The sequence below is a fragment of the Hemicordylus capensis genome, chromosome 2, assembly GCF_027244095.1.
Source record: "Hemicordylus capensis ecotype Gifberg chromosome 2, rHemCap1.1.pri, whole genome shotgun sequence".
NCBI classification, from domain to species: domain Eukaryota; kingdom Metazoa; phylum Chordata; class Lepidosauria; order Squamata; family Cordylidae; genus Hemicordylus; species Hemicordylus capensis.
This window is the reverse complement of record NC_069658.1, coordinates 410,337,833-410,363,303: the sequence shown is the minus strand read 5'-3', so window position 1 is coordinate 410,363,303 and position 25,471 is coordinate 410,337,833. Positions and strand designations below refer to the sequence as shown.

The window sequence follows — 25,471 nt, the reverse complement described above, 5'->3', positions numbered from 1 at the left end:
CAGGTCATCTTGGCTTAAGACCTGAAATGCTGACGATTATTCTATGTTTCCTTTGATTACTGCTCCATTTGTGGGAGCTACCCCTTTTGGTCCCACTTAGACCCAGTTTTGGATCAAAACATGGGATAAGAGTAGGCTATGTCTTCTCCACACAGAGAGCCCAATGGGTCCCCCGTAGTTGGTCCGGTTCCCTATCACCCTTACAGGCAACACTACTTCACACCGATTCCATTGGTACAGCTCTCTGCCGGGAGGCTGAGTGCGCGGACTTAGTGGCCAAGGGCCACAAAGGTGCTTTTCTGTCAGAAGGTTCAGATTTCGTAATAGTGTATTATATAGGAAAGTATAACAGGATGGTATCGGAGTTCTAAACTTAATGGCCTAATATGAAGCCTCGCATCTTAGGGATATTTTGTGGTTAATAGTAGACCTGGAAAAGTTCTGGGTGAAGATGAAGGTTCCCGAGGAACATCTTGGTAATGTCAACAACCAGTTATTGATATTTGAATTTATTAAGAGTTCTAAATCTGTTACAAATCCACCTTAAGTACCACCTTTAAGATCTGGGGGATTTGGCATAAAATTTTTGCCCTCCCATATTTCCCCTTGTTAACGATTTGTAGTCATCCCAAATTTCCCACTTTTGACTCTCCCTCCCGATTACTTGATGTCTGGGAGGTGTCACACAATAGATTAAAGGATTTTTATTATTTCAATACGCCAATTGATTAGAACCATTTTGGGAGAAGTTTATGAATAAGCATTGCTCTTGGTTAAATTTTCTTCAGTTTCACTCCTCTATTTTACATCCTGATATAGTTAAGCAAGCTAATAGGAGTTTGACTATGTTTGTGGAATTAATATTAAAGGCTTCAGAAGACTCTTAAGGGCCTGATTTCTAGATTATAGGAGATTTTAATAAGCCAATCATCTGATCCATTAACTGGCCTTAAGTTGGCTTGGGAAAATGACCTACAGCAAACTATTAGCAACTTACTGTGGAAAGGAATACCAAAATGGAAGCTGGTGTTTTCTACCTCTTCCTGAATTAGAGAGTATTTTGTTAAGCTCTCTCTCAGGTGGTATTTGACCCCTTCTAGAGCAGCCCACATCAATCAGAGTCGGTCCCCATGATGCAGGAATGGCTGTTGTGATAGGGGTACATACTCCGTTTATGCTGGTCTTGTTCTGCTTTTGGGCAGAGTTGCCTCTTATTACATATATTTTTGGAAGTTAGTTTGACATTATCACCTAAGGAGCTTATAATTTTTATGTTAACTGAGGCTGGATTTTCCATTGCACTACGTTGGAAGCATAAAACTATGTCGTTGACTTCTTGGCACCAGTCTTTGTGGCACATTACCATATCTGGGAAAAATTGACTCATATTATTCATCTTCAAACAGATCAAGCTAATTCTCCTGATTTTTCTTTAGGATCTGGTCAGTTTTATTCTGTTCACAAATCAAGATAATTGTAATTATTCTCCTCCATCTAATTACTTACATATCTGGAAGGATGGTTAATGGATGTTTTTATGTATCGGTCTTACTATTATGGGTATGTATTGTCTGAAAGAAAGAAAGAAAGAAAGAAAGAAAGAAAGAAAGAAAGAAAGAAAGAAAGAAAGAAAGAAAGAAAGAAACTACAGGTCTAAGACACCATTCTGGCTTCAGACACCAATCAACCAATTGAATATATCAAGCCTCCTGGCTCGCCTTCCGCAGAGGGTTGATCTCACAAAGAGAGATCCACTCCCCACAGGGGTGCCTAAGGTCCTCACCTTTCTCCAGGCCGGCCTAGACCTTCCTCTGCAACCAAGCACCCTGAGGCACCAAGCCTCCTCACTAGCCTTGGTTTTGCCATTTTTTCTTCCACTGACTTGGGCCAACCGAACCTGCGCCCACTCTCATACAAATTCCTGGGGGAGCGACACACCTATCTCCTCTCTAGTCAGGCGTTCTTTGCCTGGAACTTCAACTGAGTTCCTAAACGCTCTCACGAAGGACTCCTTCGAGCCCATTGCTACCAGTCCACTGAAGCTCTTGTCTTATAAGGCCCTCTTCCTGGTAGCTATTACCTTGGCTCAAGGGTTTCTGAGCTAGGTACCCTCTTGGTACAGAAGGTATATTGCACCTTCCAGCTAGATGCAGTGCACCATGGCCTGAACACCACCTCCCTCCCAAAATGTCAATTCTCACTTTCATAGATCCAGAGTTGATATTCTTCCTTCATTCTGCCTTTCCCCTGTCCAGCCAGGGGAATGATTGTAGCACAAGCTTGATGGGCCCAGGGCTTGGCGTTCATCGCACCAGACATATTCACAAGTCCAACACCCTCCTTGTCTTTTTCCTTCTCTCCTCTTTGGAGAACAGAGTTTCTAAGGGCACCTCGACTGGCAGGATCGGATCATGCATTTGCCTGGCCTACTCGGATCTCAACATTCGGTTCATGGTGCGATCGACCAGAGGCACAGCTACCTTTGCGGCCTTTTTTCAGCCCGTCCCACTATCGGGGATCTACAGGGCAGCAGCACTTGGCTTTCCGCTGCTCCGTTCCTCTAGGCACTATAAGGTTCTGACCACTCAGCGGCACAGGCAGCCTTGGGGCGCATGGTGCTTTGACAAGGGGTTTGAATACATCCTTCCCATCCCAGGGATTAGTGTCTTCAGCTTGGGCACGTCCCATCCTGAAGATCTCCTACTCAGGGGAAAAAGGAACATTGGTCTTACCGTGAAGGGTTCTTTTTCCCTGTAGTAGGAGATCCTCAGCCCCACCCGGATGTATTTTCGGGAGGTAGAGATGCACAGATGGTTAACGGGGCCAACTGAAGGATGGGCCTGATTGGGGACAGAGGCAGTCCCTCAGGAGTAGACTCCTAGGCTGTTTTTTGCACTTGTCTGTCTTATTCTCTAACCTCTTGTCCGAGTTCTTCCCACTTTTTTCTTTACCTACAGCTTACAGAGTACTTACACAGAGCTCTCTCCACTCGACATACCACCTCGCTCAACAGCCCTGGAACTGGGGTTAGGACGGAGGAGACTACGCCCACAAACAAGTCACGTGGTCCAGTTCTGTCTCGAGCATGCTCAGTTCACTACCCATCCTGAGGATCTCCTCCTACAGGGAAAAAGAACCCTTCACGGTAAGACCAATGTTCCTTTCTGAGTTTTCCACTAACGACACTCAAGCCGTCTACCAGCCTGCTTCATTGTCCGCAAATCACCTGTATACCAGGAAGTCGCTTGGGCCCGGCAGGTTGGGAGAGGACGCCTAGGTGCAACTGTGTCAGTTTGGTCAATATTGATCATCAGGGTTTTGGTGCAGGGTGTTATCAGTATGCTGATGACACCCAAATCTATTTCTCCATGTCAACATCATCAGGAGAAAGCATAACCTCCTTAAATGCTTGCCTGGAGGCAGTAATGGCCTGGATGAGAGGTAACAAGCTGAGACTGAATCCAGATAAGACAGAGGTACTTATTGTGTGGGGTCGGAACTCGGGAGATGATTTTGATCTGCCTGTTCTGGATGGGGTCACACTTCCCCAGAAGGAACAGGCACGCAGTCTGGGGGTGCTTCTGGACACAAAACTCTCCCTGGTGTCCCAGGTTGAGACAGTGGCCAGAGGTGCCTTTTATCAGCTTCGGCTGATACGCCAGCTGTGTCAATTTCTTGAGATAAATGACCTCAGAACAGTAGTACATCTGCTGGTCACCTCCAGACTTGACTACTGCAATGCACTCTATGTGGGGCTGCTCTTGTACGTAGTCCGGAAACTGCAGTTAGTCCAGAATGCGGTGGCCAGATTGGTCTCTGGGTCATCTCGGAGAGACCGTATCACTCCTATCTTAATGCATCAACACTGGCTGCCAGTAAGTTTCCAGGCAGAGTACAAGGTTTTGGTTATAACGTATAAAGCTCTAAACAGCTTGGGCCCTGGGTATTTAAGAGTACGTCTTCTTTGCTATGAACCACACCGCCCATTGAGATCATCTGGAGAGGTTCGTCTGCAGTTACCACTGGCTCGTCTGGTGGCTACTCAGGGATGGGCCTTCTCCATTGCTGCCCCAAGGCTTTGGAACACACTTCCTGCTGAAATAAGAGCATCCCCATCTCTTACAACTTTTAAAAGAGCAGACAAGATGCATTTGTTCACCTAGGCTTTTAATTAGATACTGTTTTAATTGTGGTGTTGTTGTTGTTATTAATAATTCGATTTCTATACCGCCCTTCCAAAAATGGCTCAGGGCGGTTTACACAGAGAAATAATATATAAATAAGATGGATCCCTGTCCCCAAATTGCTCACAATCTAAAAAGAAACATAAGATAGACACCGGCAACAGTCACTGGAAGTACTGTGCTGGGGGTGGATAGTGCCAGTTATTCTCCCCCTGCTAAATAAAGAGAATCACCACATTGAAAGGTGCCCCTTTGCCAAGTTAGCAGGGGTGTGTTTTAATAGTTTTAATTGTGTTTTAATAGTTTTAACTTCTTAATTTTAATTATTGGCTGTTTTTATTGTTTGTAAACCGCCCAGAGAACTTGCGTTTTGGGCGGTATAGAAATGTATTAAATAAATAAATAAATGCCCGACCCAACTCCTCATACCAGAGCGAGACCAGGCCATCAAGAGGATCGTCCACTCTCTCAGCAGGAAACTCCCCCAGAGCCATCAGGAATCCATTCGGATCCGTAAGCCTCTGTGGGCGGACCATCTTAACTGGTCCCCCACCCCTGCAGAGGTGTTTTGGGTGCACCCTCAGACCAGTCTTCACCAGATAGTGATCCGTCCATGATAATGGTATTGAAGCCTCCTGGACTATCCATGGAGCACCATCATTGTCCATCATTGACCAAAATACTAAGTCAAGTGTATGGCCTGCCACATGTGTGGGACCAGAAATTAGTTGAGACAGACTGATGGTCATCATGGAGGACATAGTCCTGAGCTTCACCAGACAAGGTGGTCTCAGCATGGACATTAAAGTCCCCCCCAGGACTAACAGCCATGGGGTCCTCAATGCCACATCCGAGACCACCTCCAGCAGCTCAGGCAGGGAGACCGTTAGACAGCGGGGTTGGCGATATTCCAACAGAATCCCAACCTTGTCTTGTGATCCCACCACTGCATGCAGGCACTTGAACTGGTCAATTGGCGGACAGTGCATCTGGTGAAGGTGATGGTCTCCCGATGAACCAGGGCAACCTACCTCACCGCCCACCCTGCCTTGGCTGATGCTACACCCTAACCTGGTGGACACAGCTGGGAGAGATTTACATCTCCCCCCTCATCCAACCAGGTCTCCGTAATGCACACCAGGTCCACATGCTCATCCAGGATTATCTCCTGGATAGCTGTGGTCTTTGTATTTATGGACCTGGCATTTAATAATACCAGCTTCAGGCAAGATGGGCTCCTGTGAGAGTTACTGGGGTCTCTTTGGGTGGGAGGACTGGAGGACACGATGACTTTAATATAGCCAACACGCCTTCCCCTCACCTGTCCTGTCCTACTCCCACTGCCATATCGCCTTCTGCCAAGGACAACCTCAATTGGAAGGGCCTCCTCCAAAATAACACACACACACCCAACACATATTGAGAAGAACAGCAGCTTAACAAAAATAAAATCTCTTTCCTTTTAAAACCGAGGCAATACTCTAATCTGGTAGGCTCGATGCAGATGCAGAGCATTAAACAACCTTTTACTCTCATTTTGTAACCATTGCACTATTCCGTCACAGTTTGTAACACATTAACCATTGCAATTCTCGTAGTCTGGAAAACACCAAGAAGGTGCTCTCCCATTTGAAGCTATTAGTTCCAACTTGTACGTGTGTGTGTGTGTGTGTGTGTGTGTGTGTGTGTGTGTGTGTGTGTGACTCTGGGGTTTTGTGCCTTTGCAGAGTCAGCTCCGTTCTAGAGCCCTCTTTGGCAGTCATCCTCTTTCCTTCGAGAGAAAACCTTTTACCTATCTGCACATCATGCCTTGAAGGGTGGAGAAAGTTTGCACCTTTCCACCAAAATCTGCCTTGCAAACTGCTTTGCTTAATGACATTTGTTTATCAGGGCCTGTCATGCTTTTATGATTATCTTCCTCATTTAAAAGTAGGGTAGTAAAGTAGGTCACCCAACTGAAAAGGGGGGAAATTGCACCATCGTTTACTATAAAGTCCTTTGGCAAAGGTCTGCTGCAGATTGAGCAACCCTCTTTTATGGGTGTGTTTTCTCCGTGCATGGTGGTGGTGACAGATGTCTTACCCACGAATTCCAGCTTACTTGCTGCATGAGACATCTGAAGAAGAACCTTCAGCACCATCAGGGTGACTTGAAGTGAAATAGAGAGAAGGCTTTGGTTATCATGGTATCATCAAAGATCTCTCATCCACTTGCCCTTTCATGCTGTTGATGGGGTGAAATACTCACAGCCTCCATTGTTACAACACAGTGAGACAGAAGGTATACCTACAGAGTGAGAACTTTCTGTGTTCAGGTTTCCCAGGTGGGAGGATGGCAAGGAAGAGAGGGAGGAGAAAAAGAAAATGGCAGATGGATTTTCAGGCCCCTTGTGTTGTCACAGAGTGGAGAGTTGAGGGTTGTCAGTTGCAGATGACTGACTGAAGGGCCTTAGTAATAGTTCTCAGTGAACTTGTAATATTCCATAGTATATCTCTTTAATCTGTGTGAACACTCATGAGTTCCTGATTAGTTTCCCCTAGTGTTGCTGGATGGCCTGCATATAAATGAATTACTTGCATCTCCATATCCTGCAGCCTTCTAAAATGGTTATATAATTGGACACCCTTGTTGTATATGGTCTCCCCTCCCCCACGCCCCATGCCTCCTCCTGCAACCCTTTCAATTGGTGGGATCTGATTCTGTACTAATTTGCCTTAACACTTGGCTCAGGCTTCAGGGACGCTTCACTATGAGGCGAGACTGCAGAATGGTAGGGCCCTTGTTCTCCTGTTGCTGACATCTGGCATAACAAGAAGAGCAGTTTTCATCTTTCATTCATCCCCCTGTGAAAAGAACTCACATTGCAACTTGCTTTTGATCATGGAGACTGTAGTGTGGTTTTGAACTATCATGTTGCTCAAATATGGAACACAGATCATGGGTGTAACAAGGTTGTATGTTGTAATGTCAGCCCAGTTTGGCCACCCTTGAGCCCTGCCAATGATCCAAGGCTGTAACTTGAAATTCAAGACTCTTCCAGGTGACAAGTACACAGAAGAAAAAGAGGTGATAAGCACACACCTCTGTCTGCCTAACCTGTGGAAGCAAGCTAGCGCATGCAGAAACCTTGAACAATTACACACTGTTGCTTCTGATTCAGGAGCTATCAGATTAGCACCTTGCACCAAATCATCTCAATATCAATACTGTTTCTGTCTCTGCAGTGCGGTGTCTAAATGCTTACAGTGAGTGCACTGGTACGAGATGGCTTTACAGGGGTGAACCTCTAAGATGATATCAAGACATTTAAAAAAAAAATTACTACATGTATATCCTGCTCTTCCTCTGAGGAGCCCAGAGCAGTGTAGCTGGTTATATTTGTTTTCACAACAACCCTGTAAGGTAGGTTAGGCCAAGGGACTGGCCAAGAGTCACCCAGTGAGTTTCATGGCTGGATGGGGATTTGAGCTTGGGTCTCCTTGGTCCTTGTGTCTCTCACCACTATGCCACATTGGCTCTTGCATGGATCTTTTTTTTTTTTTGCTTAGAAAGATTGTGTTCACACTACAAGGTCCATTGGATCATCTTATTTCAATATTAAATCAGCTTCGTTGATTCCCAGTCTGTTTCCAGGCTAATTCAAGGTATTGGTTCTTGCCTTTACATAAGAACAACCCTGCTGGATTGGGCCCAAGGCCCATCAAGTCCAGCATCCTGTTTCACACAGTGGCCCACCAGATGCCACTGGAAGCCTCTCTCCTGCTGTTACTCCCCTGCAACTGGTACTCAGAGGCATCCTGCCTTTGAGGCTGGAGGTGGCCCTAAATGCTGTGGGGCCTTGCTATCTGTCTCCTACGTAAGCCTGCCCTTACACTGGGGGAGGCCCTGCTTCATATGTCCCTACTGGCTGAAATGTGGATGACAGAGACGTATGACAGGACCTTCTTGTCAGTGGCACCTAGCCAGTAAAACTCTCTGCCCCATCAGATCCAGCAGACTACGTCTTTAATGTTGCAATCCTATGTACACTTGCTTACCTGGAATAGGCCCCACTAAACTTAGTGGTACTTTTGAGCAAGCATATGTAGGATTGTGCTGTAAGTGCATTGTTTGCTGTTTTTGGAAATGAATTTGATCTGTCTGTGGTTCTGTGGGCATGTTAAAGATAGTTTTCCCTTGTTGTGTATCCAGACCATTGATAAGTGGAGGCATACTATCTCTGAACAGAGAGGTTACATTCATAGCTATCTTCCCTACGTTTTTGCCTAATCTTTTTTTTAATTTAAGTCATTTAGTTACCATGTCCACATCCTATAGCAATGGATTTCAAAAACTGAGTACATTCTATCCATAGAGGAGTCCCAGAGGCAGAGATAAACAGGGAAGAGAAGGAGACACTAACTATCTATCTCTACTCCTCATGCCTCTAGTGGTAGGGCTTTGTATTGTAGTCTGTGTTTTCTCCCCCCCCCCTTTTTGGTCTGCTATGATTTAATGCAGGGTTTCTTAACCTTGGGCCCCCAGATGTTGTTGGACTACAACTTCCAGAATCCCCAGACATGGCCCTTGTGGCTGGGGATTCTGGGAGTTGTAGTCCAACAACATTTGGGAGCCCAAGGTTAAGAAACCCTGATTTAATGTGTTGTGTGTTTTTATTTCATGTTTTAATGCTGTGTTGTGAACCACCCAGAGAACAATTTGTTATGGGACGTCTAACAAATAAAGGTCTGTTGTTGTTGTTTGCTTTCTAGCACATGTGCTTTTGCTCTTTAGAGCCATGCTTGTTCAGCAGCCTTCTCACCAGCCTTACAGCCTGGCAGTCCAAGAACTTGGACACCTTATGTCTGCCTCTTAGCACTGCTCAGTGTTGCTTGTTGTTTGGCCTGCCTGTCTCTCAGCAGCCGGGCTGAAATTCACCAAATGGGAGAAAGTAAGACACTCATGTCCCTTCCAGTGTGCACAGCTAGGGTTGTCATATAGCTCTGACAGACCAATGTTTTAACACCAATAAATCTCTGATCATGTCTGCTTTTGTTAATCAGCTTTTAGTGTAAGTTTGGGTTGCCTCTCAACACTTGGTTGATAAACCATGCCACCTTTATAATGTGACAGCTATAGCTAGGACTGTTCCACTTTTACAGGGGAGGGTTGAGGCACTGATTAGCAGTGATGGCTGAAGACTTCTGGGCATCTCAGACAAAGTGCCAAATGCTGTCTCCTCCTTGTGTGCAACCTCCTCCTCCTCCTCTTTCCCTCTTTTTAAAGGGGAGGGGAGCAGGAGGGCACCTTGGTGTCCCAACAATCTGCTGCCTGAGGTGGCTGCTTCACTCAGCCTCATGGAAGGGCCGTCCCTACAGATCAGGGCTGGCTAGGTTACCTGCCTAAGGCTCTGCAGCCTATAGTTGGGCATCACCCTCTGCTTGTTTGGAGTTCTGAGGAGGAAGACTCCTATCCCTGAGCAGTCATCGAGGCAGGAGGAGTTTAAGGGACTGCTTAGCATACCCTCCTGTGCTCTTATGGAGCTGGAGGGAGAGGAGGAGCTGCCAGTGCCCCACAATCACTTCTTTGACAGCAGTGCAGCTTTCTTTTAAAAGGGGACATGGATCATTTGGTCCAAACAAGTCAAATACCTCACCTAACTAAGTGAAAGTAGAGGCTGCTGGAGCCAATGATAAATGGTTTTTAAAAACAAAAAGAATGAAAGATTGCCAAATTTGCTGAAGAAGATGGATTGATGAGAGGTGGCAGCTCCTCTCTTTTTCCTTTTTTCTGCCTCGGGAGCTGATCCCTGAAGCCTCTCTTGCAAAAGAGGAGCCTCTTCCCTACCATCTTCAGCATGCCAAACAAGCAGAGTAGTATGCTCATCCATGCACTGGAAACTGAGCCTTAGGTAGGGAACAAGATCACCTTGGGACATAGTCACACACCAATGCACATGTTATTAATTATTATTATTTAGATTTCTATTCCACCCTTCCCTTAAGGAGCTCATGGTAGCTTACTTGATTCTTCCCACTCCATCCTCACAACAGCCCTGTGAGGTAAGTTTGGCTGAGAGAGACTGGCCCAAGGTCACCCCGTGAGCTTCAGGTCTGAGCAGGGGTTTGGATCTGGGTGGCCCCAGTCCTAGTTCAATAGAGTAACTTCCACACTATTCTGAATTTCACTTGCAGCCTAGATGTGAGGCAGCTTGAGTTCCTGCTAGTATCCAACCCGACTGCTTGTCAAATGGTGGCTGGTATGACCTGTATAGGAAACTCAGCGGGCTTCTGGGTGTCAGGATGCTCTCTGTGCTTCAGCTGAGCACAAAAGCAGTACTAGCACTGCAGCTGAACTCACCTGCCTCAGCAAAATAATCTTTGCTGAAGCAAACTGTGTGTGGCTGCTTTAAGATTAATCAAGAGGAGTGAGTGTGTGGTGGCAACTGCTCCCTGCTACTTTCTCTGGAGTTCAGGAAGCTGCCATATAGAAATCCTCATGGCCCAAGGCCAGTTATGAGTCTATAATCTGCAAGAAACTTCAATTAATTCAAGTTTGTTAGTCACGGAAGCAGAAAGTACAGCCTTGCCCATCCTGCCCTTTCTCTTCGTTTCTGCACTGTGCTGGTTGCCAGATGTCAGATCACCCAACTCCTCCTGGTGTGTCATGCATTCCTTTCGTTTAGGCGCACACTGAGAATGTAGTGTAACTAAGCAAATGGCCCTGTCATGCCATGTTTGGGGCTCAGTCTCAAACCCTTGAAAACAGGAGAAAAGGATAGACATGCTGACAGGACTCTTAGTAGGAGCTGAAGAGGAAAAAAACACCAATAGTATAATCCTCATTTTCCGTTCTGGCTTCTCTGGAAGCCTGTATTGTATACATAGAAACCACGTTTTCCTAGAACACACAATAGTATATTAAATGATAAATTGGTCTGCTATAAGGTTGCCAACTGTCCCTCATTGCACATGATGTCCCTCAAAGCACTTTCCTCTTGAAGACTGAATATAGGCTGATGGAGCCATTCTGGTTGTTGGATAGAGAGAAATTCTTCTCCCTCTCACATAACACTAGAAGCAGGGGTCATCCCATTAAATTGACTGCTGGGAAATCTAGGACCAACAAACAGAAGTACTTTTTCACATGATGCATAATCCACTTGTGGAATTCTCTGCCACGAGACGTGGTGACAGCCAACAACCTGGATGGCTTCAAGAAGGATTTGGATAACTTCATGGAGGAGATGTCTATCAACAGCTACTAGTCAGAAGGCTATAGGCTACCTCCAGCCACAAAGGCAGGATGCCTCTGAGTACCAGTTGCAAGGGAGTAACAGCAGGAGAGAGGGCATGCCCTCAACTCCTACTGGTGGCTTCCAGCAGCATCTGGTGGGCCACTGTGTGAAACAGGATGCTGGACTAGATGGGCCTTGGGCCTGATCCAGCAGGGCTGTTCTTATGTTCTTATATTGTAGTCTGCTTGGTTGGTCTGCTTGGTTACTGTAACTGACAAGGATCTAACTGATCGGGCTCTATGGGGACCCTGCAATCTACATGGCTAGTTCTTTGTTGTGGAACTGTCCCCAGAAGAAAGATGCATGTCTTTCCCTGAGATACTTCCCCTGTTTCTGGTTGGGCACCACAGTGAAGAACTGGGAGTTGCTGTTTCTCTGTACCTTAAAGTTGTAACAGATTCCCCCCAGTGTGCAAAAAAAAACCTAAGGAGCTGCCTTAAAGCTACAGGGTGAGATCCAGAGCAGCCTAACCTGGGTGCTCCAAACATCGCTACTTTGCACAGATGGTCTTGAGCAAGAGAGCACAAATACGTTCCAGAGCTCACCCGTGCTCCAGAAGTGCTCTTTTAGTCCAGAAACACCTTGCTGGCAGTCAAGTGATGTGTTTCCGGACTGCAGAGAGCACATCTGGAGTAGGTGAGCCCCGAAAAGTATTGACCTTCTGGCGCAAGAGCTCAAGACTGCCCGCACTTCTCAGCAAGTGCAGAGCAGCTCGGGAAGGTTCAGAGCAGGCTGCTCTGGATATCAGCCAGCCGGTGTCACTGGCAGGAGAGATTTTACAGGAAGGAAAAGCCTTCTGTAGAGCTAGCCATGCTTTATGGGAGGTTGGAGCTCGGACTTGGATGATTTGTTTGGCTCCAGGCAAGTCTCTCTCATTACTCATGGCACCAAGGGTATTTGGATGTTTCTCATGCTATGCCATTATTCATGGCATGCTCTGATTGCTCAGCCACTAGCCCCACCCTTCTCTCATTTACCATCTTTCACTTGGAATTGCCATTCCAAACAGAGGGGAGAGGCTAAGGCCTTAAAGGGGCCAGCTGGGAGGGAAGGGGAAGGCCAGGGTAGCACAGTAGGTCAGCCTTGATCAGGGAGATTTCTCCTATCTCTGGGCAGCCGGTCTCAGAGGGAAGGGGATGAGATGAGATAGAAGTCATGATTCAGCACTGAGGTCTGGTCCTCTTCCCAGCCAGAATCATCTGCAGCTGCTAAACTTATCTGTGTCAGGTTCTGCTTGTATTTTTGTTTAAGGCACTCGGGCCCATATATTACACAGGGTTAGGGGTTGGCCAGCACGGCTGCAGCTGTCTGAGAAAGCACCAACAGGGAGGAGAGCTGGTCTTGAGGTAGCAAGCACTACTTGTCCCCTTTGCTAAGCAGGGTCTTCCCTGGCTTACATTTGGAAGTGTGACTACATGTGAGCACCAGCTGCTCTAAGATATTCCTCTTAGGAGATGGGGCACTAGCACAGTGGTAGAGCATCTGCTTGCATGCAGAAGGTCCCAGGTTCACTCCCTGGCATCTCCAGGTAGGACTGGGGGAGACTCCTGTGTGAATCCTTGGAGAAGCCATTGCCAGTCAGTATAGATAATACTGATCTAGGTGGACCAACAGTCTGACTAGGTATACAGCAGCTTTCTATGTCCCTATTATCTTGTAAACTAAGGTAAAGTGTGCTGTCAAGTCGATTTCGATTCCTGGCAATCACAGAGCCCTGTGGTTTTCTTTTGTAGAATACAGGAGGGGGTTACCATTGCCATCTCCTGCACAGTATGGAATGATGCCTTTCAGCATCTCCCTATATCACTTCTGCCTGGTATAGGTGTTTCCCGTAGTCTGGGAAACATACCAGCGGGGATTCGGACTGGCTAGTCAGACATTTCCCTGCTGCGTCACTTAAGGTGATCTTGTGCAAATGTGCAAATATTTAAAGTTGTGCTTTAAGTATTTGCACTTTGGGAACACAACTTACATTGTTTCCAATGCAAGTTGCATTTCTGAAGTGCTGACACTGTAACTCAAGAGGGGAGCTGTAACTTAATGGTAGAGCGCATGCTCTGTATCCAGAAGATACAGAGATCTGTGGGAGGAGAGCTGGTCTTATAGTAGCGAGCATGAATTGTCCCCTTTGCTAAGTAGGGTCCACCTTGGTTTGCATTTGAAATGGATACTACATGTGTGAGTACTGTAAGATCTTCCCTTTAGGAGATGGGGCCGCTCTGGAAAGAACACTTGAATGCTTGCATGCAGAAGGTTCCAAGTTCCCTCCCTAGCATCTCCAAGATAGGGCTGAGAGAGACTCCTGTCTGCAACCTTGAAGAAGCCTCTGCCAGTCTGCATAGACAATACTGAGCGAGATGGACCAGAGGTCTGACTTGGTAGAAGGCAGCTTCCTATCTTCCTAAGGTCCCAGGTTCAGTCCTCCAGAGAGCCAATGCCAGCTGGAGTAGACAGTGCTGGGCTAGATGGATCAGCAGTCTGACACAGGATAAGGTAGCTCCATCTTTGATATGCTAGCCCCATCAGAAAAAACGTCAGAGCAGGCCCTGATGGTCCCTAGTAGTGGGACGGGACCTGTCCAATCTGCTACATTTAGGGGAAGAAGGATGGAAAACTATGCAGGCAACCTTGTTTCTTCCCAATCATAGGATTGCAACTGGCTCTAGGGAATAAAGGCCAGAATTTTCTTGATCAAGATTTGGAAACGACAAACAGGTCCAAAATGAAGTCAAAATGCTATCGCATAATTTTGGAATTGCAGAATTCATATGTCCTTTTGTGAACTGATTAACTTTCTGTCGAGAAACGTAAAAGCTGGCCAGCCCCTCCAGGGGCCCAGCAGCATGTCCAACTGTTCTTGCCTTTAGCAGATTAGCACTTGTAATACATTCATTAAAATGTGCTAATTATTATGGAAAGCATGTCGGCCCCTTTAATATGAAGCTGTGACTCAAGATCCAAGGAGTGTTTCATTTGGCAGATTAGAGCTTTGAAGCAAACTTGCTGTATGTGTGTGACCCTCACATTTATTAAGAATATAGGGTCACAATGTTAAACATGTCTTTGGCAGTGAACCAGTCAAGGCAGAATCTGCACCTATTGTGGGATTTTGTAACTTTGGAACCATAGCTGTTGGAGCAATCCAGTCTTCAAAGCAGATAGATGACAGTATGTGCAAATTTTATTTTTCATGTCCTAGATTAGCCTGTGCTGAGGCCTTGAATCTCCTGCTAAATACAAACTCAGTATTTTGGTACAGAGTAGGGCTGTTGCCTTTGTAGAATCCAGAGGAAAGAGTTGTGGCATGCAAGGACAAGGCAGTGGAGTAGAATCAGGAATGTTAATAGTTTAATGAGACAGATAATATTGTCAGAGAGGCAACTGTAGTCTGCCTTCAGTGCTCTTGCTGCTGGCTGTTTGTTAGCCCCGCTTCTGCTCCAGGACTGGAATCAAAGTCACTAAAGCACCATTCAAAAGCTGGCCTGGATCAAGGAGTGGATTAACCAAAAACACCACAGTCATGACAGTTAACTGGGTAGGGCAAGTATCTTACCCAGCTTCAGGAACTGGGTGCTGTGCGCAGTCCCTATTAACTCGACCCTGAGTTAAAAGCTAGGCTGGAGAAGGGGAAAGTGATCATAGGAACCCTGGAAGCTGCCATATATTGTGCCACACCATAGGCCCATCTAGCTCGGAATTGTCTACACAGACTGGCAGCGGCTTCTCCAAGGTTGCAGGTAGGAATCTCTCTCATCCCTATCTTGGAGGTGCCAGGGAGGGAACTTGGAACCTAGATGTGCTTCCCAGAGCAACTCCATTCCCTGAGGGGAATATCTTACAGTGCTAACAATTCTAGTCTCCCATTCATATGCAAACAAGGGCAGACCCTGTTTAGCAAAGGGGACAAGTCATGCTTGCTACCACAAGACCAGCTCTCCTCCCAGCTCGCCTCATGTGGGAGGTGGGCACAGGCTCTAGTGACATTTCCTCCTACCTTGGTAAATATGCTGTGTACAAGATCTGGATTAAACAAGTGTGCCGTTGAAGCCTGCACCTGCACAATGCTGCTGCTGGAGCCTGTGCCCACACAGCCACTTTCCCCTCCTAGCTTTTAACACACACCCCACTGAGAATTGGGAGTGCACACAGCTCCCATAGGACGCTTGTCCTACCCAGTTAATGACTGTGAGAGCAGCCCTGAGTGTTCTGATGGCAATGGGTTGATCTTTTTGTCCTCAAGACCTCCTTCAGGGTGTGGTAGTTCTTCCTTCTGAGATGTTGCAGCTATGCTCTTCTGACCACAGTCTCTTCTCTCCTGCAGCACTTTAGACATATTCCCTACCTTGGTGTCTCTGGCAAATGCAAGTCTCCCTCCCAACAGGCAGTTTGATGGTATGGATGTGTCCGAGGTTCTCTTTGGGCAGTCGAACAAAGGACACAAGGTACGGCATGAGCTTTACTTGTTTCAGCTTTAGGGAAAATCCCAGATGCTTTTTTTGTGTGTGGGGAAGATTTGGCCTTAATTACACTGATTATTTTAATGTCCCTTGTGGTGCAGCTCTGTCAGTGATCATACCAGGGCGGAATGACTACCATCAACTCCTTGCACTCAAATTGGGTTGCATTATTTATGAATCACGGGCAAAGACAGCCCAAGACATGTTAATATCTGAAGCCAAGAATCCAAATGGCATTCCCCAGGGTGTTAAAAATCTGATATAATAAACTAAATAATTGATAGGTGGCAATCTGTAAATGTTTAATATGCATTTTCACCTGTGGCTCTGCCACACATCTGCAAGACTGCACCTCTGCCAACTATAATGTAGGTAGCCAAGTGCAATGGGCTTGTGTTGACACACGTCCAGTCCCTCTCTCTGCATCTTGGGCGGAAGTCCTGCCCCCACCCCACCCCCCCCACCCCGCATTCTAGTCTTTGTGTCAGAAGGCAGCATGTGAACACACACACCACACCACACACTTCTCCTGCCCCACTTTTCTCGCACCTTCTGTTTGCTGATTTGTGTGTGCTCTTCTCTTTCTCTTTCCACACTCCAGAGGCGATCTCCTTCTGTTGTCTGCAATGTATGAGTCTCTCTCACTTGCAGTCCAGTCCTATATCCCTTCTGTCACAGGCTGGGCTTGGAGAAAAGAGCACCTGCTGTGCAGTCTGTCATTACTTAGAAGAATGTCCCTTGTGTTTCTGCAGATATATTCAGAACAACTGCACTTAAATCATTCTGCTTTTGTTACACACCATCCATGGGTGACATGAGGTGCAGTCCACCATCTCTGGTAGTGACCGTCTAGGGCTTCTGCACAATTTTAAAGGCAGTCTCAACGGTATTGTGATGGGGCTGCTGCAGAATGCCATTAAAACACTTCCGGGCAGCAGCACAGCACTCCTTTCCTCTGCAGTCAGAGGGAGGAGTGCTGCATTTCTGCTCAGAAGCCGTTTTTAGGCAATCCACAACAGCCCTGTTGCAAAGCTGTTGGGTCTGCTTTTGAAGTTGTTGTGCAATAGCCCTGGGAGTGGGGGCGCAACTGTCAATGGTGGACTGTGCATCATGTTGCCCACTGGTTGGAATGTGTAGGTGTCTGTCCGCTATTGCAAGGACGAGAGTTTTACTTTAAAAAAAGAAAAAAGAAACCCTGAAATTTGAGTATTTGCATTATTCTGGCGTAATAGCTGCTACCTAGGGAAAGCCTCGAGGCTCCTAGGACAAGAAAGGCATGTCTACATTCCAATGAATGCTGAGGCTGGCACAGGGATCCGAGTTGAGATGGAAATGTAGGAACATTTGACTTTGTTGCATGCATACTGGTTTGGTTCTTCCTCATTTGGACAGTTTGGATGTCTCTTCTAAGCTAGAGAAGAGCTAAATATGGATCTTTCTTCTGTGTTTCAGGGCTCCCGAAAGACTTCAGCATATGAATACATTTTCCTCTTCTATACTTAGAATCTTTGTTCTATCTTGTTCTGTTTAGCACATGCTTTGGGATCTGCTAAACAGAACAAGTGGATGGCTCTGGTGCTGGGTTATATAATTTCGTAGGAGTTCTGAGGAAGAAGAGAGGAATTCTGTAGTGTACTCTTAAGTGCTCTTATTCATGATTAAAGTTCATTAATTCTTATGGGACTTGTTCATGAATACATGTTTAGGATAGGGAGATATTCCTTATGTGATCCCAAGCTGTCTTTTTGTCAGTTATGTGATTAATTTGGACTATATAAAATGAGAACTGTATCAGAATGCAAAGTGCACCAGGATGGAAAAGAAGGTATAATCTGAGAGGAACTGGTATAGGCTCATAAATAAAAACTGGCTATCATCCTAACGAATGCTGTGCTCATGCAACCAAAGGATGAGTGCCCACAGGAGCTGTGCTCCCAATTCTGAAGTGTGGGTGCTTGCATGGGAGGGGTGTTGATTTTTGCAAATCTTCCCTTCCCCAGAAGCACTCTATGAAGCACACAAAAATGTCCCTGAGGGGTGTGCAGGCCTCCAGGACATAATTGTGTGTTGCACAGAGGGCACTTCTGGGTGAAGGGGAGATTGGTGAAAATTGCCTTTCCTCACGCTTGAGCACCCATGCTTCATAAGCAGGAGTCCAGACACTGCAGGCATGTATCCCAGTTGATATTCCAACCACTACTGCTGTGGGGTGTAGAGCTTAGTCATGTAGATGCTTCCAACAGAAATAAAGCAACACGCTAACAATGTTAATATTGAAATGGTGCAGAAGAGGTCTAGAGATCATGAGGCTATTCTGACGATAACCAGAAAGCGGGCTAAGGGAGCCTAGCCCACTTTCTGGTGCTCCTCGGAAAAATTGGGCTCGCAGGCAAGCCCGGTGATTCCAAGGTGACTTGCCTGCCTAAATCCGCCTCCCCTTAAACTAGGTTAACGGAGTGAGCGCTTTCCCCCACTTGTTCATTTTGTTGTTGATGGGCAGTGATACCTGCCATTGGCCGGGTGGCAATCAGCGTGCTCTGCTAGGCACAACCAATATGTGCATTTTCAACAAATGCCCTTTTCCTCTCTCATTACTTTGGATGGTTTAATGAAAGAGGGAAAACAAATGATCCTAAGGATCTGGAGCTGGCTTCCATGGTCTTTGCTTGCCATGACAAACAGGGGCACAATGAAGCTCTCATTCAGTCCGAGTCTTGGCTCAAAGAACTGTGTCAATTATTCGTTGGTAAGTAGGGCAGCCTCTCCATCTTTGTCCTGCTGTTTTCTGTCCACATGATAATAGGAGCTGCACACTTACGCAGGAGAAAAGCAATTTGTGTGACAGTTATTACAGAATGCATTTTAGGAGCATTATGCAATATTTTACCTCTTGCTTCTCCCAGCCTCGAATGGGGGAACCCTCCTGATCAGAGCCTGACCTGCATGTTGCTCTGAAAGCCTGTGCCACTGTGTGCTCCTCAAAACCAGCTCCCCTTTCAGATTCACGATGGTTCATTTTTATCCATCTTTGTTTGTGGAAGCCATTGTTTTATGCTTCTCGGCCTTTGGGCTAAGATCAAGTGGTAGTATCACCCTGAAGGAAACCAGAGAAGCAAGTGTAATAAAGAGATGTCTCTCCCCTGCTAAGACCGAGTAAGCCCTGCACAGGGTGAGATATAAAGAGTCATGGTAAAATGCTCGGATTAGTAAAGGATGTGCAGTATTTAAGCAATAAGCCCCGAGCCAGTGATTCATTTTGAGTGGTTATCTTCCCGGTCAGGAATAAATGTGGCAAGACAAATTCAGAATAATAGAATAACGGCACAACACGCACAAGGTTTGGATTCTCCTAAGAGAAGGGCTAAGCCCTGGCTGGAAGCTGGGAGTTCCGTGGAGGCGGGTGGCTAGAGGCCAAAAGGAGAGAAGTGCAAGAGAAGCTGGCAGTAACATTCAAGGCAGGTGTATGCTGCTTTTCAGGCAAACCTTTTACATTTATCATTTTGAGAAACAAGAACCCATGAAATCTTATGCAATAAAAACAAACAACAGAAACCTATTTTAAAAGCTATATTTTTTTTCATGCTGCACTCTTAAATAAGATCACCTGATAGGCTGCTCTGTTGTCTGTCGCCCTCTCCTTCCTTCCGGGCAAAGTGGTTCTTCATGGGGCCTGGACAGGGTGGCAGCTGTGGGAGAGCAGGTCGTCCACCTCGGCTGGGACAAAATTCTGGGAGGCCTTCTTAAAATCACAATAGCAATAGCACTTACATTTATATACCACTCTATAGCCGGAGCTCTCTAAGCGGTTTTACAATGATTTTAGCATATTGCCCCCAACATTCTGGGTACTCATTTTACCGACCTCGGAAGGATGGAAGGCTGAGTCAACCTTGAGCCCCTGGTCAGGATCGAACTTGTAACCTTCTGGTTACAGGGCAGCAGTTTTACCACTGTGCCACCAGGGACTCTTGTGTTTGTGTTTTGTGTTTTGTTTGTGTTTTGACTGGGATCAAGTCACTTAGTCTCCCTTTTCTGAGGAGCCCATCTCTTAATAAGAACAATAACATAAATAGCAGGATCATTTAGACCAGGAGGCTGGAACGACATCTTCCCCAGGTGTCTTGTGTACTGAAACTTCAGCTTCTGCTTCTTCTCTGCAATACAATCTCAAGAGGGTGCAATTTGCAGTGGAGAAGCAATGGGTGAGAGAAGGGGGCTCAATTATCTACCCCTCGCTGCATTTTGCCTACAGTTTTCCCCTCATCTTCTTTACCCCAAAGCTGGATTTCCATCACAAACATGGGTATGGAACCACAGCTTGGGAGTGGGGCATGATGATATTAGGAACCAAAGTGTTCCATAAGTGGATACGTGGGGGGAAGCAGTTCTGGGGAACATCAACAAGGAACTAAAGCCTAAGACGGTGGGGCTATTCTGACGATCAGCAAAAATCGGGCTAGCCTCTGCTAGCCTGATTTTTGCCGATCGTCAGAACCACCGGTCTCGGCTGCAAGCCTGGTGGTTCTGGAGCGGGTAAACCGCTCAAGAACCCCTGCCCCAAAGCAGGTTTGCGGAGTGAGCGCTCCACAAACCTGGTTTTTAGAATCATGAGTAGCTGAGGCGCAGCTTCACGCCGCACCTACTCACGAGTAGACCTCTAGAGGGGAGGTGAAAAGCTGCCTCCCAGCTCCTGGCACAGGGCATACTGGGGCTTCCAGGGGCTGCATGGCCCCCAAGCTCCCCAGCCCCCGCTGGCTCCGTCTTAGAGCCGGACATCATGTGGGCGGCTGATCCGGCCTCCCAGGGCTCCCTCCCTGCTCGTGAGCAGGGAGAGCAGGCCTAGCCCACTCTTCCCGCTCACCGCCCCAAACCAGGTCTCATGGATCGTGAGACCCGGTCCAGTATCTATTAACAAAGTATAGAACATACACTCATGTAATGTTTGGTATTTTGTGTTTTTTGCATGGGTGCACTACTTACCATAAGCTCATTAGCAACATTGGCATGTACATGAATGCAGACATGTTTGTTGCAGTTCGTTCTTCTGCCAAGAACAGTTTCCAAAGCTGAGGCTCTCTTCCACCCACAGTGTATCAGTTCATGGCAAGAATCGTGAGTCTTTGGAAGAGGTTCCAGGGTGCTTCCATCTGACCCAGGGGCGTAGCTATAATTGAGCGAAAGGGTTCAAAGAACATGGGCTCCCAGCTCCTGAGGGCCCTCCAGCTCCACCCTTCCCTATTTTCTTCATTATCTCCCTCTCTCTGGGGGGGCCGCCAGAGAGAGGGATGAACACGGCCCCCTCTTCCCTGGCTACGCCCCTGGTCCGACCCCATGATACCTTCATTCAAACCTAATGATTATTGAGGTCAAAGTACTGAGGTCATTTCTTCAGTAGCACATGTGCAGCCTGGTAGATAACAATAGCTGGCATAAAGCAGCAAGCTGTGTTGGTAGTTGGATTCAAGAAGTGTTCAAAGCTGCTGTTGTGAAAGCACTTCTTTGAAACTGTCATGAGCTGCCTTGGGTTCTGTACTGGAAGAGAGTCAGGATAGAAAATTTTGAAACAAATGAATGTTCAAAAGCAGATAGGTTAAACCGTTGGTCATGTTTTCAGACATCAGTAGTGAAATCTGTAGTAAAATATACAAGTCGGTATGATAAATGGAGTCCTTTTCAGTTCATGACTTCTAGTTCTGGTGTGAGATTATGAGGCTATATACTGTATATTGCCACTGTTGTCTCTTCAATTTTGCTGCAATGAACGAACTCAGATGCTGCATCACACTGCACTTTTTTCAGTTTCCCTTTTTCACTTCTCTCACAGAACTCATGGCCAGCTTGCTTAATTTGTTTGCAGTAGAGGCTGTCAATGGAACTGCCCTGCGATGTTTGGTAAACACCCCCAAAATTGTGTTGGGGCTTTGTATGGGGAAATTAACTCAGAGTGGAGCAGTTCCAGGTCAGAATAAATTTAATGCAAAGTGATGGTTACAGGAAAATGACTGGCTGGGAGAGAGAAATTCAAAAACAGAGAAGGCTTTATTTGAAGGTAAGGGATATAGTGGAATAAAAGAGTCACTAAAATCCATATTATTACTAAAAATACGTTACAAGACTAACCATACAACTGCTAGGAGGAAATGTAGCTTAATGTCCGGATTAAAGTAGCTTCTAGGCTGGCCAGAGAAAGGAGGCTCAGAGAAACAGGCTCTTGGGTTTAGGAGAGAAGAGACAGGGATGCAGGGAGCCCAGACGGGGGCTCAGCAGTTATCATGCAACTTCGGTTATTCCTTCAGTAGTGGGTGGATCATCGTGGCTTGGGAGTGATCGACGGACCTCTTTCCTCGAGGGTAGACCAGGGCACAGCAAGCAACAAAGAATCAAGGGAGTTAGATAGCAGGGATGGATGCAAAGGGCATCTGTTCTCATGAAACTAGCGACAGGTGTTAGCGAGGAGGGCAGTGCAGATCGGATCCAGCAAGGGTACCGATCTAGGGCCTGGAAGCGAGGGTGGCTCGCAGAGCAAAACACAGCTAAGTGGTATAGCAAGTGTTTACTGCAGCGTCAAAGTAATGGGTGACTCTACAAGGTGGTAACCAAGTGGGTAGCACTGGAGACCAAGGGGAGCACACTGGCTCAAGAATCCAGGGGCAGATAAACCTCAAAACGTGTCCTGAGAGGACATTCCAATTGACCTTCTTTCTTGGCTAGGGAAATTTTGGGGAATCTCAAAAGATCCCATTGTTTTGTCTGCTGTGCTGCACTACAACACAGTGCATGAATAGGATAATACAAATGGAGTGGTTGGATGTGCGAACATGGGAACTCCTTTTGGTCGGAAACATCTAGTAAACTAATCAGTGTTTTAAAGGGTACATTTCTGAGTTCCTATCTCCCACTCCAGCCTTCTTTTAATATGGAGGGAATGTGCATTCACAGAGCTTTTTCTGACTTCCCTGCTGAGATAATTGGCTTTTTTCTCATTTGAGGCATCTGTGGAGGGGAGGTAAACCAAAGGAAGGTCAGTCGTGCAGAGAGACCTTGAATGGAGAGTTAAGTGTTGCGAGTTAACTTCGGGGGTCTACTCAAGTGTCCCAGCATGGGGAAGGCGTGAGGCAAGCTCCCTTTCAATTTGGCTCTTTCGCAGCTGCTAAATCTAGGAGTAACTGTCCCACTGCCTACTGAGTGACTATTCCCCAATATGCCAACAAATGGAGAGCTCATAATGCTGTGAGGCTCCTGAGCATGTAAAAAGTGAGATCCATACACCTGCAGTCTCAAACATAAGCAGGGAGGCTTCTGGGAGCCAGCAGAAAAACAGTGCTAGCAACAAGGCTACTGGTTTTCTAGTCTGAATAGGGCTAACTGAACATGTTGATTGACATAACTGTCCCCTGTATTTGTATTATGTATGAATCATACTGTTTATGAGATCTACTGACAGGCCACAAGACTAACTGTGATATTAAATTTGCCTCAGTACATTTGTAAATGGCAAAATACCAAGTTTCTGGAACTCATACCTGTTGTTAAGCAACATATGCATAACCAGCACCATCGGCCCAACCTCTCTGTTTTGACCAGGCCAGGCTCTGAAGTGCTTTCTACCTTTTACACTGGCAAATCACACCCTATGCCTGCACAACTGGAATGCTATTATCCCTTTTTGTTTGATCTGTTATAAGATCAACAAGCATGATTTTTTTGTTGTTGCTGCAGATACTATGTTGAATTCAGAATGAACATACTCATTAAAACCACTCATTCGATTGCAAATCTGAGAAACTAATGAAATGAACAAATGCTTAGAAACCAAAGACTTCAGAATGAGCAGTATGTAATGAATGTTTTCCCATTACTGTTCAAAATTAGAATTGGCCCTATGTCAATACATCACTAATATTTAGCTCAATATTGCATAGGAGCTAAAAGCCTATCATCTGTACTGGTTGGAAATTAACCTCAATATGCACAAGAGGTCACTTGGAGCATTGCTTCAAAACCTGCATGAATTTACCATTCAGAATTGCAGCATTTTCACTTTTGTTTATGAAGTTAAGCTTTATTAGTTTACACTCAGCCATGTTATGTTTAACCAAGTATTTGTGTTAATGTGTATTTTAAAACCTAACACATGTAAGCATTGCACATTGAACAATTAATTTGTACAGGGTTTGGAAATAGCACTCCTAATGGCCTTCTTTCATGTTTCAAGGATGGAGGATAATTTTTGACAAGCAAGTTAAATATCATGTGATTCAAAATTTACCCATGAGTGATCATTTTGGAAAATGTCTGCCACTACCGAACAAGGCCAAATTTGATTTAGCCCCATTCTCTGTCTTATTCAACATGACAAGCACTACATTTTATACAGATTTCATTCTTCTATTCCAAAAAGTGTACTTTCCCACCCTAATAGTTCAGCTATAAGGTGCAAGTGCTTATACAAAGGTGTTGGTCCCACCCAAGAGGGATATATAGCCAAGGAGTATCTTTGTGTATATACATTATGTGGTTGGGGTTCTAAATGTGCCAGCTGGGCTCCATTTAAGTATCAATAATTCCACAGTGGTCGGTGTAACTATCTTGCCCTCAGTTATCCCCTACCTACCATAAGCTATACCTTGACTAGGCCAAGAGTACCTACCTCTGCCCATATCCCTGTCTGTTTTGCACATGTCACCAATGTACCTTTGTGCAGAGCTGGAGAAGTATTTCAAATTCATAGTGACCCGAAGCTAATGATTACATAACCAGGCTCCTGGGTTTTTTCTGTCTTTGTGTGTTCCTGGAAAGAGGGCAATAAAACGAGTGTTTGTGGGTGTCTGTACTTCCCTATACTATGTTGCTTGAGGAGCTTACCGTCTTCCATGGTCTCACACTTCCTCCTTTTTCTTCTGATTATGTGGCCCTTTTCTTGTGAGAAGATGGGACTTTGCCAGCCAATCTGCCTTTTAGATAGATAGATAGATAGATAGATAGATAGATAGATAGATAGATAGATAGATAGATAGATTCTTGGAGCAAATAAGGCACAACCCGTGTGGTAAGTTAAGAGTGCATACTCTAAATATCAGAATGAATTGCTGCCTCAGACCAAGAGTCCTCTTATCCAGCATTCTTCTTTGTGAGGGTTGCAGCAACCATCAGATTGTAGGTGGATCATCAGAAATGGGCCGGTGGTGCACCTGCAGGCCCACCCTGTGTTGTAGCTGCCAATTGAGAAAGGAGCCATCTGGGATGTTCTCTAAGGTGCCCAAGTTCTGCAGCTTAGGAGATAGTGGCCCACCTGATGGGCAGTTTTGTTCATTCATTCATTCATTCATTCATTCATTCATTATTTGACATATTTCGATACTGTCCCAAACTCCTGTCTCTGGTGGTTTACAATAAGACAAGTATCACACAGGCATTTGCACTGCTGCAGGCGGCTAAGGGGGTGCTCACCGTCTAGCGCAAGAGCACGAGTGCACAAATACGTGAAGCTGGGCGCTGGCATTTCAGGAGCAAAGCTGACGTAGGTTCCAATGTCAGTTCCGTTCCCAAAATGC

At 46.0% G+C, this 25,471-nt stretch overlaps 1 protein-coding gene across 40 annotated transcripts in view; it reads left to right on the top strand.

The window, feature by feature from the left end:
* ARSG (arylsulfatase G) overlaps window positions 1–25,471 on the top strand; it is a 196,321-nt gene that overhangs the window by 155,733 nt on the left and 15,117 nt on the right. For 39 of the 40 annotated variants that reach the window (XR_008314763.1, XR_008314762.1, XR_008314764.1 and 36 more), the window contains one exon: window positions 15,782–15,902. The exons of the other annotated variant lie outside the window; for it this stretch is intronic. Coding sequence is in view for 35 of the 39 variants with exons in the window: in XM_053288923.1 (XP_053144898.1) it covers window positions 15,782–15,902 (121 nt within the window). In the remaining 4 variants the exon portion in view is untranslated. The remainder of the gene's footprint in view (window positions 1–15,781; window positions 15,903–25,471) is intronic. 40 annotated transcript variants of the gene reach the window in all.